Source organism: Ailuropoda melanoleuca, chromosome 1 (assembly GCF_002007445.2).
Source record: "Ailuropoda melanoleuca isolate Jingjing chromosome 1, ASM200744v2, whole genome shotgun sequence".
Lineage (NCBI taxonomy): Eukaryota > Metazoa > Chordata > Mammalia > Carnivora > Ursidae > Ailuropoda > Ailuropoda melanoleuca.
In genome coordinates, this window is record NC_048218.1 from 154452245 (window position 1) to 154467696 (window position 15452).

Here is a 15452-nt window from a genome sequence, read left to right on the forward strand (position 1 = left end):
AATTCTGATACATGCATGTGTCCCATCCAACTCTGCCTTTATGTACCAATTCTAATATGTAGTCTTATGACTTTTATCGTAATAACTACCATAATAACTAGTATTATTTTCCTGACTATACATTTAACATATGTTATTTCATTAAGCGTCACCACACTCTCATGGGGTGGGCATGATTACCTTCACTTAAAGATTAGAAAGCAAGGTCAGAGAATTTAAATAACTTTACTAAATATTCACACCCATCCTTCAGCAAGCATTTCTTGAGATTCCATTATGCAGGAACCCTTTTAGGTTCTGCAAACATTGTAGTGTACAAACCTCTAACAGAGGACAGATTTCTTTTTGATTATACAACCTATACTCTTAGACATTATGTCTTATTACTCTCTTGTTCTTAAAATATTCTTCTTTTCAATTCTGTTAGGAGACTCCCAACTTATTCCTTGTGACAGAAAGCCTCAAATTCCAGTTCTTTCACAATGGACATTTTAAAATAGGGATCTATGAATTTTTAGATAGTTCACTAATGAGCTTCAGGAAACTCAATAAAATAATTTTCTAATGTGAAGTTTTTCCCTTTAGGAAAGAATCACTAGACCCTAACAGATTCTTGAAGAAGGACATGATCCTCAAAATGATAGTAACAAGCGATGCCAATTCAGGTCATCAGACTAGAGTAGTCTCATTGTCTGGCACAGAGTAGGCACTCAAGAGCTATTTTTTAATATATGAATTTCAAAGAGATTTGCATATCTAATACATTTGGGAAAACACTACAAAATTATACATAAATAAGTTGAGGGTGAATTATCTTAAAAGGTAACTACAGAATAGAAAAAAAGATCACTTCTACAGGGAACATGTATAGGACTTGAAGACAGGCTATAAAGGAGTTCAAAGAGTTAAAGGTGACATCAAGGTTTGATCATGATGTTGACTTGAAGTAGCAATGGGAGTAAAGAAGAAGAGCAACTGACTTGAGTCATAATGAAATACATTTTAAATATGGTAACTCTGGGGAGTGTTAAGTACTCCTGTGAATATGTTAAGTGAGACATTGGAGACACTGACCTTAAATCCATAAGAGAGTTAGCATTAGAGCTACAGACTATGTAATTAAATTACTTAGAGACAATATGAAAATGGTGAAGTAAATTAAATTCTAACGAAGGAAGAGTATTAAGAAGAGAAAACTGGAACCTGAAATTCAGGGAGCAATAAAAGGGACTACGGGAGTAAACAGACAAAAGTGCTATGAAATGTCTCAGCTTATTTCCAGGACAGAAGGCTTATTAGGTACTACTGAAATAAGCACCTGATAGACAAGAAGCATGAAATTTGATTTTTGTTAAAATAAGTATTTTAAACAAATAAGTATTTGTTTTAAAATATAACTACTTCTTCCTCAAAATTCCTTAAAATTCTAAAAGATATATGATCATAACCCTTAAAAATTTATATTATATTAGGAGACATACAGCATAGCTATTTTCCAGATGTAAGCACAAATAAGTATATGCATAACAAATTTATTTACTTATTATCAACAAGAGTTATAAGTGTTTATATAACACTGCTATATGTATTTATTAAAGTTTATATGTATATGATATATGTACTTATATACACAAATATATGTCCATATAATAGATGAGCACATTTTGCTTTTTCTTACCAGGAACTCCGAATAATGGGAGAAACAGAGTTTAGCAACAAAAACAATATAGATGTGTAAGAAGTAAAGTTTAGCATTATTAACTGGATGCTTTCCATAAGCAGGAACCAATGTGTTATAGTATTCATGTCCCCCAACAGAGCTTACTCTCATTCATTAACTGCCAATGTGGAAACGGAAATAAACACAGCAAGTAATGTAAAGAAAAGTGCACTTGTAGAGTTAAGTATGAGGTGAAAAAAAGACATTCTGAAGGAAGTAGTAATCCAGTTGCATCATGAAGAATGTTTGGAAAAGGTCATCAACAAAGAGAGCATGTATATATACAGAAAATGAGTAAGTGTTTGGTGTGCTTGAAAGCAAAATGCAGTGTGGTTTAGGGGGAGCATCTGACTAATGGGATGAGAATAGAGAGGTAAGCAAGGGTCATTTTCTAAGAACCCTGAAATCCATTCATGAATTTAAGGTATTTGATTTTGTCTTGGAGGCAGCCGAAAGCCATTCAAAACTTCCTAGTGTGGATATTTGTTCTTATGTTGGCAGTGCCTGATATAATTGGGCTTCTAAAATCATCACCGGGTTGTTGTATCCAAATATTTGGAAGACAAAAGAGTCTGTAGGAAAAGCAAAGAATAAAACTCTATCAGAACCATCTTTGTACTGGATTGAAGGAGCATAAGCTAAGGTGAGGTAATAGAATGGAAAGATTAAAAGAGATCAAAGAGCTGTTTAGGAGGAAAACGAGTGTATAATACTTTAAAAGAGTGAAAGGATGAGCTATTAACAATTATACCAGGGAAATAGACATATATTGGCGTTGTTCCAAGTAATCTAGGTCATCTCTAAGAAATGTAAAATCAGTGATACCAGATTTCAGAGGAGGAAAGGAGAAAATAGTTTACCAGGTTTTGAATTACATATCTACTACTAATTAGCTACAACATTAGGCAAGTTATTTAATCTCTACATATTTCAATTTCATCTCTTTGAATGGGGAAATAGGATTGTATGATGATTAAATAAGCAAATCTTATTTTTAAACATTTTTTTATTTATTTGAGAGAGAGAGCGTGCACAAGCAGAGGGGAGAGGCAGGCGGAGAGGGAGAAGCAGGGTCCCAGCCGAGCAGGGAGCCCCACGTGGGGCTCCATCCCAGGACCCTGAGATCATGACCTGAGCCAAAAGCAGACACTTAACCAACTAAGCCACCCAGGCACCCCTAAATAAGCAAATCTTATGAAATACTTAGCAGTGACTGACACTGTAGTGTCAGTGGTCTGAGCTACATAGGTACTCACTCTTAATAGAAGAGACACTTTATGAAGAACAAATTTGAGTTGGGCCTTAAAGAACATATAGAACAGCAAAATGTAGAAAATATGAAAGAAGATAAACTAATTATTATATAGCAGATGTATTTGGGAAATGAAAAATAGTCAACTTTGACTGAATTGCACAGAATGTAAAGTAATAGGATATACACAGGAAATCTATTTGAAATCTATGAGAAACATAAAATTAAAGCAATTAAGATTTTGCTCATCAAGCAACTGAACATCACCAAAGGACTTTCACTAGGACCAACCTCTGAAGATAGATTAAATTTTAAGAGGGACAAGTAGATGTGTATAAAAGTCACACAGTAATTTGGCCCAGGCACGATTGCAAAAAAGTTCTGTCTTAACTAACCAATAGCTTTGATCTTCTTTCACTGGGCCATATGGGTTATTTATGAACCCTGTTACCTCCCATCATGGTGAGGCATAACCTCACTGAGATATAACCAAATATATTGTTTGAAGAGGAAGGGTGATAAGTAGGCAATGGCCAAAACATAAGCTCTGAAGCCAATTGTGTTACCTTATATAAACTGCAGAATCTCAATATTCTTAGCTTTAAAAAGGATAGTGATTGCTCACAAAGTTGGTGAATATAAAAGTTCCAGTTTCCTGAAATTGTCTATTAAATTTCTGGGATAGCTTCCTGCTGCATGTACTTCTACATGTAGCCTTAAAATAAAGCCTCGTTAACTGACGTTATTTGAACTTATATTCATTCTTTACAAACTATAAAAGTTTAATTGACCTTTAGTGATTCAAATTACTTTACAGGAATTAAATGAAAATTTTTTTGGTTAGCATATACTGGATGTTTAATATATGGTGGCTATTATAACATTAAGATCAGAAATGGATGAGAACAAGGAATCTAGAGCCTGACTACTTGGTACAAAGCCCAGCTTTGACACTTACCAGTCCTATGATGCAGGACAAGTTACTTAGTATACTTAACTTGAGGAAATAGTATTATCTATTCTATAGACTTGTTATGAAGATTTAATGAGACAGTATTTGTTAAAACACTTAAAATACTTCCTGAAAAAGTGAGTTCTGGAGAAGTAAATGACATACAAAATGAAATAAATAAGAGACAAATAAACAGAAATGTCATCTCTTTGGGTTTTTCCTTGGGACATATCAGACCAATGACAAATATCAGTAACTGAGAATCTGTGGCTTGGGATGACTGTAACTGTTTAGTCTTCTAAAGTTCAGTCATTTTTAAATATCTTTTGAGCTACTTTTCCTTCATCCAGAATATTGTCTCATTGTTCCAGTCTTTAATTTTTTTTGTCCCTGGTATTACATGCAAGACTATGAATGACATAGGCACTCAATGGATGTCTGTGGGATATAATAATTAAAATATTTAAAAAGATATTTTGAGGGGCACCTGGATGGCTCAGTCATTAAGTGTCTGCATTCGGCTCAGGGCATGATCCCAGGGTCCTGGGATCCAGGCCCGCATCAGGCTCCCTGCTCAGTGGGAACCCTGCTTCTCCCTCTCCCTCTCCCACTCCCCCTGCTTGTGTTCCCTCTCTCGCTGCCTCTCTGTCAAATAAATAAATAAAATCTTAAAAAAAAAAGATATATTGAATTTCGCAAATTTCATAATTTTCTACATTGATTAGTTCCTGGATTAGAAAAAAAAGATTATGACAAAAAACCCTGAACAATGCATTTCATGATCAGAATCGCAAACTCATAAAGATACACATTTTTCTAAAGTAAATTTGTGCATTATTTTCTTAAGTCTAAAATCCAAGTACATTTGTTCATATTAATAATTCATACTTTTAATATGTTTTTTAAAAAGCACTTGAGATGAATAACACGTGTTATAATATTCATATTTTAGTTTTAATAATTATAGTATGTGAAATATTCAATAATTATCTCCTCAAGTGTCATCTTTATGCAAAATAAATATTAATTTGTTAATGAAAAAGCTTTGTCAACTAGCTTAATAATTCTAACACATTTCCCATGTACACAAATATTAAAATAACAGCTACAGAAATCTGAGATAAACTAAACGTGTTTATCTGCAATCACGACTTAAAATTCATGCTACAAATACTATATATTTTATATATAATGATTTAATGAAATAATAGGATGAAACAGATAAACATACTTAAAACTACATTTTTACACAAGACTGGGTCTTGGTAGAGTCCACAAGACTTTGAAAAACAGATAAATACTGCTAGACTTCCATGAAAATCATAATGTTGGCTACAAAAGGGCCATAAGCAAACCACTCTATTAGTTGTATGAAGAAATGAGATGCTGCTACCACTCTATCGTTTTTGCCATATAAAGTTACGTTTTCCTATTCTTTTCTGTATCTCCTCGCTTCTGTAAACTTCCATTTCTTATTGTCTCTTCAGTTCCGTAGCTTCATAATTCCACTACGCATCTCTTACGCTTTCTAATTTTGCTCATTGCATTCCTGAAGTTCTATATTCTAATTTCTATTGATGCTTACTCTACAGGTGTGTCATATATATATCCCCAGAGAAAAGACCTGATTGGAACAGTTGTATGAGCATAGTATTGCAGATGAGAAGAATTTGTTTTCCTCATACCTTGCCAACTAGAGCTCTGACGGTAGTGTTTGTGCTTGGCGGATATAGTTGGCTCTGTAGGATTCTAATCGAAGGGCGGCCCTAAGGCATGTCCTCATTCCAAGAAGGGGGTGGGAGTGGGAAGAGCTGAAAGTGGAACTGCCAGTCTCACTGAGCTAGGATCAGAAATCAAAATCTGAGACTGCAGGAGTGAGTGGAAACTGAAAGGTTTCTTTCCTATAAAGGACCCACGGAGGGAGAAGCCACAATATCCTCAAATGAGTCTCCTGACTCTTGAAATAAGAGTCTTGGCTGACTCTTAAACATTCATACAAATACTCATGCATAGGGAGAGGCACTAAGGAACTTGCTGAAAAACTAGGTAGGTAAAGCTAGAAAATTGCTGACAAAGATCTCAACCGCAGCCTGGTACTCCTAAGAGAAAAAGTAGAATGCAAATCCCACTAAGTTAAAGTGGCTTTGTAAATACTACAGGCATTTCATTAAAAAACAAAGAAGATATGGGACACCTGGATGGCTCAGTCAGTTAAGCATCTGACTTTGGCTTAGGTGCAGACATCGGGATCCTGGCATTGAGCCCCCCCCCCTACAATCCAGCCCTGGTGGCGGTGAACCCCACCTTGAGCCCTGCCTCAGGCTCTGTGCTCAGCAGGGAGTCTGCTTCTCCCTCTTTCTCTTTCTCCCTCTGCCCCTCCCTCTGCTTGTGCTCTCTTTGTTTCTCTCTCAAAATTTAAGCAAAATCTTAAAAAAAAAAAGTATAGTTCTTCCCTAAGATTAAAGGCAACCAATTAAAGACCACCAAGGATAATGAATATGCCCCAGGACTAAAGACCATACTAAAAGTCCCAGGTCCTATCAAAGCCTCCAAAAATGCAGGATAATTAGCTAATTATTTCACTGCCTCCTACAATAAAAATAAGAAAAGGCCAGAGGAATATAACAGAATCTAAAATCCCTACAACAAATGTGTCATGGAGATTGGCATATAACAATAATAATAATAATAACAATAATAATAATAATGATTTACTAGACACATAGAGAAGTAAAATGTGATCCATACCAAGAAAAATGAGTCAATTGAAGTAGACTTGTACATGACTCAGATGTTGGAATTAGCAGATGAGAATTTTAAAATGATTCTTAAGATTGAGACTTAAAGGAAAAGACAGTCATAATGAGTGACAATTTCAGCAGAAAAGCAAAAACTATTTATAAATAAAAATGGAAATTTGAAAATTTAAGGCACAATATCTGATGTGAGAAATCCACTGAATGGGCTTAAAAGTACGTTAGAGAGAGCAGGTGAAAAGGTAATTAAACCTGAAGACAAATTAATAGAAATTAACCAATCTAAATAAGGAAGTGAAATTTAAAAAACAGACAGCATTACTGTGATATGAATCAATATCAAAGAGTCTAATAAACAGGTATTTTGAGTCCAAAGAGAGGAGAGAGAGACAAAGGCGTAGATACAGTATTTAAGGAAAAATGGCCAGGTTTGTTTGTTTCAAAATTTGACCTAAAATATACTATCTGTGAACTATAAGCAATGAGGAGAAAGAAAGAGAGAGAGAGAGAGAGAGAGAAATATATGGCATAAATAAAGGAAAGAAAGAAAGAAAACTGTCTATTCAAAACTACACAATTGTCCATAAGGAAGTCCTGGAGAATTTTTAAACAAATTATTGTATCAACTGTACAAACAAGTCTTCATATTAAGCTATAATATCAATAAAGTGAGGGATTGTTATAAGAGGAAACAAATCAATGGAAGAGAAAAAAGTCTGAAATTAGAGCCGACCACATATGGTCAATTTCTTTTCAACGAAGGACTCAGGTAATGTAATGGCTGAAAGAAAGTTTCTACTTTTAAATGGTGCAATATTAAGTGGGTATTCATAAAAATGATAATCAAAGAGTTCTTAGAGAAAATACAAAAAACAAACAAAAAACCCCCACCTAAACTAACCATCAGAAAAAGATAAATTAAACTTCAAAATTCAATATTTTTTTCAAAAGTAATAAAAAAGAAAATGAAAAAGCATTCTACAGGATGGGGAAATATAATTGAAATACATATATCTGACAGTGATTTATATCCAGAATCTATAAAGAATTCCAAGTCACTTAGGCAAACAACTCAACAAAAAATAGATAAAAGCTTGAACAGGCAGTTTATCAAAGCAAATGCATCAATGCCCAATAAGTACATGGAATGCTGCACAACATCATCAATTATTAGGGAAATATTACCACAAAGAGAGAGCTCCTTGCCCACATTAGGATGGGTAAAATTAATGTTAATATCTCATTCTAATCCTTCTCCCTAGTCATCTCAAACATCTCTCCCCTGGGAAAAGAGTTGGCTACCTATCTGTACTTCTAGAAACATTTTGTGCATCCGTGAACATTTAAAACATAGGTTGTTTCCCTTTTCTTAATATAAACATTAGCATACACTATACACTGTTATTTTTTTAGATATCTGTCCACATTAGCACATAAAAAGATTGCTCATTTTGTTTGTAATTGCATCATATTACATTTAGGGGATTCGGTTCAGCACTATAAAATCCTTGAATCATATGGGTTCAAATCTTCAATACCAAAGAATTATTTCTCTTTTATATTTCTTTGCACAAGCGTCGACTGATATGTACGTGAACAATGACAGCAAATCAAAGGTAATAGATAATGATAAGGTACTAGATGTCACTATTACTACTGTACTGTGTGAATCAACTAATACCCAAATATCATCTAAAATCTCAAAAAAATGACAACATTCCACAGCTCTTAACTTTAAAACATGTATTAAATAATAAGTTTTTCTACTTGCTTTTAGTAAACTCAGAAGAAAAGGGCATCACTATATGCTGCAGACACTTTGGATGAATGAACAATAAACAAGAACAGAGGCAAAAATTAAACAACAGAGTACAGTTTATAGTAGAAGGTTTTTGTAACTTTCAGAAAAGAGAAAGGGAATGGACACTGCTGTGTCTTCATCAAAGTAATCCAAAAGTAAACAGAAAATTTCATTATATACTCTTTAGTTTTCAAAAGTATGTTGTTACTGTTTTGCTTTGTTGTGTTTTTTTACTTTTTCTTATCCTAACCTGACTGACGTGAATGAACCCATCTTCATGATGAGAAAATCAGTACCTCCTTAAGGCCAAATCCCCCCCAGAGTGAAAACTGATTTCACGGATGTCAGTAGCCATGAAACAACTGAAAGAATCAAACCTCCATTCAGGACTGTTCAGGGCTCTTTGGCCACCATTTGCATGTGTACCATGGCTGACGTAGTGTTTCTGTGAAAGGAGTATGGTTTCTTGTACTAAACTTTGAAAAACTACGGCAATAATAAACCTATTTTTAAAGTTAAGTCCTCTCCCCACTCCAGTTCTCAATTTCACTTGCTCCTCTCTCCAGAAACAGCCGCTATTACAAATCCCTTGGTTCCACTTCCTGTATGATTCTGTTAAACAAGTGTCTATGCTATCTATAATAATAAATGCAATCAAATGCACCCCTGTAAAAAAAAATCTTATAAATGTATTCACACCTAGTAATAGAATTTAAAATTTCGAAAGCCAAACCTCAATTGCAGAAAGTGTGTTCTTGCTTCCTGTGCAGCTCAACTGTAGTAATTATACATGATACAGTAGTTTCAAAAATATGAAGTACAACACAAGTGAAGGTTGTAATGCATTGCTTTTGAGTTTGGAAATAAAGCCACCTGGAGGTCCTGAGCTTAAAAGAAATGTCTCACCACTGGCTTTCCCCCACTTCCCCTTTATATACTGCAATGAAACTCAAGCTCATAGACCTCTCAGAGGGGCACAGGAAAAGGCGGAAGTTACTTAGGCACCATTGTTCTGTGTCCAAACTAATACCTGACCCAACACGTGGTTTGACCTGTAGCAGAGCTGCTATAAAAATGTAATTCTCCTTTAACCCCTCCATGTAAATCATCAGAAAGCTTTCCTCTACTGATTTAAACAAATTTGGTCTTTGACCTCTACAGTCAGAATTGGCCTCAACAACTCTTTCAGATGGTTGTCCTATTGACTGCTTGATGTATGTCAACTGCCATAAAATGCAATGCTGTTTCACCACAGGTCTTCAAATAATGCCACATATGTCCAAAGTCATAGAAACAGTCTCTTTATTCCAAGTAGAGCAGTAGCATGAAATACTGCAGATTAATGAAATAATGCACTTTGTTGTATCAAGCTTTGGTATCGAATACAGCTGTGATTTGCGGTATTGTTCAACCAGCTGCAACACCTGTCAACGTGTTTCCTACGGAACTTCAAAAGGCTTCCAACAAATGCCAAATGTTTTGAGAGGTTCTTATGTGTATAAGTAAAAATTTTTCTGGGTCTGTGATTTTTGGTATTTAACAACCAGAAAAGTACAATAGTTCATAAAACAATCAGTTGCTTAATGATCTATCTGCAAACATTCAAATCTGACAATTTGAGATACCACAGAAAACCCAAGATATTATATTTGCTCACTTTTCTGGGGAAAAAAACCTAAACAAATTGAACACTCTCTAAATAAAACCTAAACTCTAAAATTGAAGCAAGATTTCCAATCAAACGATATTTTCACAATCTCTTTAAGCATTGAACTTTTTTCAAGGAGTTCCCACTGATTGATATATTTATGTATGTATAAATATGTACATTAAAATGTATCAGTATTGACACATAAATATTGTTTATTATTATATAGTAAATTATGGTATAAAATAATTATTTAAATAACATTTATACTAAATAAATAAAATTACATATATTTATAAATATATAAAAATTTATATATATAAATTTATAATCTTTAATTTGAAATGAATTTCAACAACTCTTAGTAAACAATGTTTAATAAACTGTAATACAGGAAGATATTGTATTGAATATAGTATTAGAATGTTTTGGTACTTAATAGTTCAAAAAACTGTTTTATTTAATTGAGACCAACTGGCCTCATTGCTTCTTATAAACTTTGCAATATATATTCAATAAAAAGGAATAAAAATGAACAGATGTTTCTCCTTAAAGAAGGCAGACAAAGATTTTTCTTACACAATAAATCAGCTGCTAGTGGATTTCCAGGACATTGCTTCAGGCTAGCTATTTAGGTATAAAACTTAGGAAAAAAAAAAAAAGTTACCTCTGTGTGGATCCAAAACTGGTAGAGAAGATTGAACTGAAGATGAACAGCATATACTGAAGGTGGTATGAAGAGGGCCAGGGGAGAGTAGAATATCTGAAAAATTAAAAATTTTAAAATTTACACATATTAATTCTCAACATAAAATACACTTTTACTAATGGTTCAACATTGTGAGTATAAACTTCATGAACACACCTTATTCTTTAGCAAATACACCTTATTCTGTATATTTTATTGCCACATTTGACTTTGCAACATTAATTTTCCACATGGTGATAAAATTACAGACATGTTGGGGCTAAGTCAACCAGACTTTTAGTCCACATTTAATATTGTCTAATTAAAATAGCATACGTGGTGTGTTATTTCCTTAATCTTGAAAAGGTTAGATGTGTTTTCTGGAAGTAAAGAGGTTTTTCTTATACACACAAATACTTTAAATTAAAAAAAAAAAGAAAAGAAAAAAAGAAAAGAGCATGTGCCTTTATACCTTGATAGCTCCCCAAAACTGTATTATGACCTGGCATGCTTAGTGATAAAATGAAATTATAATTTAAAAAAGTAACTTCGTATAAGAATATAACAAGAGGATAGAATACATTTTCTCTTTTAAATATGCTTTTATGTGGTAGAGCACGATATGTCCTAATTTCTCAAAGTTAGTAAGGAAGAAGCTATGCTACAATGCCATAGTGGAAACAAATTTTAAAGGTCTGTATTTCCTAACAGACGGAAATGCCTCTGCCTTGGAAAAACAACTTATGCTTAAACCACAGAACCAGTTAGAATCAACTAATAAGCACAATCTGCTGTGCTTTCCTAATGACTTTGATCTTCAAGAGTGATTTCATGTTGTAAGAAAACATTTCATTAAATGAAACACTAAACAAACAAATAAGAATAAAAGGAATCTTTCCTCCATTTTACACTTTGGATTTTATAGAGTTAATATTTCCAAAGGACTAGCTCTTTTAAAAACATTTCTCCTGAATATTAAATTTTGTTTCTAAATTACTGTTAAAGCTTTTGTTCTCAGGTCAATATCATTTCAAGTATGTTTAGTTGTGATGATGCATTTGAAATTGGACATTTACATTTACTCTTCTAGTTTTTGTTTTGAACCTTAAGTCATGAAAAATCTCAACTGTCATCACAAGCGGGATCACTTTTATTATTAATAAATGAATATTTATATATTCAGCAATGATTGGATTAGTGAGCAACAAAAGAATACTGGGCTCTTTTTCAAAACATCCGTTTTAAGTCTTGGTCTACTACAGAATCTCTCCATGATGTTCACAAAGTTCTTAAACTTCTCTAGGCTTTAGTTTTCTCAAACGAGTGGTGAAGGAGAAAACCATTTGAAACTTAGCCATCCTTCTGGTTCCAAAAGATCTGTGATACTATTTTGAATTTTTTAAAAGATTTATTTATTTATTTTAGAGAAAGAGAGCAAGGTGGGGGGGGAGAACAGAGAGAGAAGCAGACTCCTCACTGAGAGTGGAGCCTAAGCCAGGCTAGATCTCATCACCCTGAAATCATGACCTGAGTCGAAATCAAGAGTCTGCTGTTTACCTGACTGAGCCATCCAGGTGCCCCTATGTTGATTTTTAAAAATATATTCAAATAGCTCTCTTACAACAGGTTAATAAAAAATTATTTGAAACATACATATAGCCTATGATAAAAACATTTTAAGTTAAGGAGTATTTTGGAATCTTTGAGATGTGAATTAAAATGTAAAATGACTTATCTTGGATGTGTAATAAGTTTTATTTGGAAAGAGAGTGCATACCAGATGAACATTTATATTTCATTACAATTCCTCAAAGTGTGGAAAATAGTCCTTTCAAATAACAGCTGTTATGGAAAAGGGGGCTCTATGCTCAACTAAGTTGTGAAGTAGTAACTTTACCAAGTGAAATTTTGTCTCAGAACTTCTCAGAGCCTTTACTATGCTAATGTGAATCACAAGGGTATTAGCCTATTGAATACTTTCTTAATGAGTTTCCCATAGGATTAGATTTCCTAAAAAGGGTCTGATAAACCTATGTCTCAAATCTTACAAATCAGTAAATATAATTAGCAGAAAACTGGAAAAAATTAGCTCAGCATGAATTTCAAAAAAGGAAACTTATAGTAAGAAATAAAGATATAGGTCGGGGAATAGGTCACATGACCTACGTGAAAGTTAAATTCTTGTGATTAATATAGTACTATAAAAGATCTAATGATACAACCAAGTTTCTAATTTCTAAAATGGAAAGCAGCTTAGTAAATGTTCAGTTCTGAAAATCCTTACTCATCTTCTATACCTCACATCTTCACATTTCCAAATTCTCTGTAGTTTTTAAAAACAATATAAGTGTCAGTTCTATCATGAAGCCAGAAATGGTACTACTTTGGGAGAAGAATTTCTCCTTCTGCAAAGTTAAACTCTCAGTACCTGGGTCGGGGGCATTATACTGCTTACCAAATATATCCATTTCTGCCATGCATTCAACTCATGTCATTCTGATTCCAAGGCTCTTTAGCTTCAAATTTGACTGTCTACTCTAGGTTTTTGTTACCTTTTAATAGAAGTCATACATAACTGGTTCACAAAGGAGAAAAATAACCCAGACCTGTATGTGTTAAAAGAGAATGAGGATAGGTCTAGAGGTGACCTTAGGCTAATGGGTAGAGTATGAGTGGGTTTTATTCTGCTCATCAAGCGAATGGAGCAGCCAGGGGTTGTGTACAGGTGATCATCAAGCAGGACATTAAGCGAACTTTAAGTATCTCAACCTTCTTGAAAGTGTTGGAGAGTGTGCCAAGAGATTGGTGTGGACTATGGCATTCACAGACAGATCTGAGGGAGACTGTGAACCCCTTCGACATCACTACAACAAAGTATGAGCTTTTGTGCAAGGAGGCATATGCAATTTTCTGAAGAAACCATCTATAGCTTTCATCAGAGAGTCTCTGGTGAGTCTATGACTCATCACAGCCAAACAAAAACAAAAACAAAAGGTAATTTAGACTTTGGTCAAAACCAGGAGGGGAGCCTTTTAATGCCATTTTAAGGGGACTAGATTTATCCCAGGCTGTGAGAGAGCAGTTAACATTTTTTTAAAGCTTGTGAGAAATGTAAAAATAGGTATGAAGTCTATTTCACTAGCCCAGAAAAAATCACACACATTTAAGCACAGCAGTAGCCATGGGAATAAAGGGACAGAATACATGCAAGGGATGGATCTAAGGCTTTGGTAACTACCTAAACATAGGACATGACAGGGACAGAGGAGGATCAGAAGACACCCAGATCTGTAGGCTTGTATGTTGGGTGATACTGTTTACCAAGACAGCAGACAGAAGAGGTTTATAAGGTTCAACCTAGGGAATGCTGTGTTGGAGTCCTCCAGGTACAACCCAAGGAAGCTGTGAGTAAGCAAGTATGTTGTGCAAATATCAACTGAATTGAAAAATGACCCAGATTTGTAGGTTTGGATGAGTGGAGCAGTAGGCCTGAAATCCAGACCTCACTAAGTTTAAGAATCACTCAAAAGAGGTGGTGACATAGAGGTAGGGATTACTCACTTCTCTTTCTGTAAGAATAAGGAAGGAGAGAGTTGGGGGTTTTCCTTCAATAGAACATATAGATGGGGGAGAAGATTTCATGTTTGTTTTTTTTTTAAAGTGAGAGATACGAATATATTTTTGATGTATTCAGAAAGAGCCAGTTCAGAGGAAGAGGGGCAGATGTCAAGAGTAGCTGGTCATACAAAGTCCAAGACAGGAAATAAGACAGGAACAATGTCACCAATTTAAGGATAAGACCTTCGGAAAAGAGGTAAACATTTTCTGTAAAACTAGAGACAAGAAAGTGTGTGCACTTGTGATTTCACAAATCTTAATGATTTGTAAAGAAAGTAGAGAGAGGGAAAACCAGAAAAACTTGCATTCTCTGTGAAGTTTTAGATATGTTCATTGGCTGAAAGCAAGGAGCATGAGTGGAGAAGAGCCCCTGAGGAGACTGCAGAATTCTGGAATGTCTTCTCCCAGGTAGGGAGGACGGCTTGGTGAGCAGCACCGACCCCTCAGCTCCATCTACAAGCCATACATGGAGGGGTACCAAGCTGCCAGCTGGTGCTACAGGGAATCTGTGGAGCTCAGCAAGCTGGGTATGGGAACGAAGTAGGTGGGTGACCGGATTCAAGCACAGCTTGGGGATTTCAGGGTAGATGCAACAGAAAGAAGTGGACTGTTTTCCAGAGTCAAAGAAATTATGCACTTCAGGTTGGATGAAGTAGGAAAAAAAGCTGTGAGCCATGACAAACTGGGAGGAAAAGCAGGGGTCGAGCGAGGAGAGCTGTCCACAAGTAAGCTACAAAGCAAACAGGTTCAAGTTAGGTGTCTAATTACTTTGAATGAAATGGGAAAATAAAACTGAGCTCCAGGATTCATATCTATCTTATTTTAACAAAGTAGTTAAACTTTACTAATATCTGTACTTCTAAGATTTTTTTAATTTTATAAATTTTATAAATTTTATTTTTATAATGCTACTTTAGAGAAAAACAATTCCTTCATAACTGAGGAACTAAAGATTGAATAATCAAGTATACTGTCCCACATCCTTAAAATCTACATAATCTATCATGACACAGAACC

At 34.6% G+C, this 15452-nt stretch overlaps 1 protein-coding gene across 2 annotated transcripts in view; it reads right to left on the reverse strand.

The window, feature by feature from the left end:
• The window catches only part of AGMO (alkylglycerol monooxygenase), a 346489-nt gene that overhangs the window by 194107 nt on the left and 136930 nt on the right, over window positions 1–15452 (reverse strand). For both annotated transcript variants that reach the window (XM_034668583.1, XM_034668580.1), the window contains exon 5: window positions 10797–10892. In XM_034668583.1, the coding sequence (XP_034524474.1) occupies window positions 10797–10892 (96 nt within the window). The remainder of the gene's footprint in view (window positions 1–10796; window positions 10893–15452) is intronic.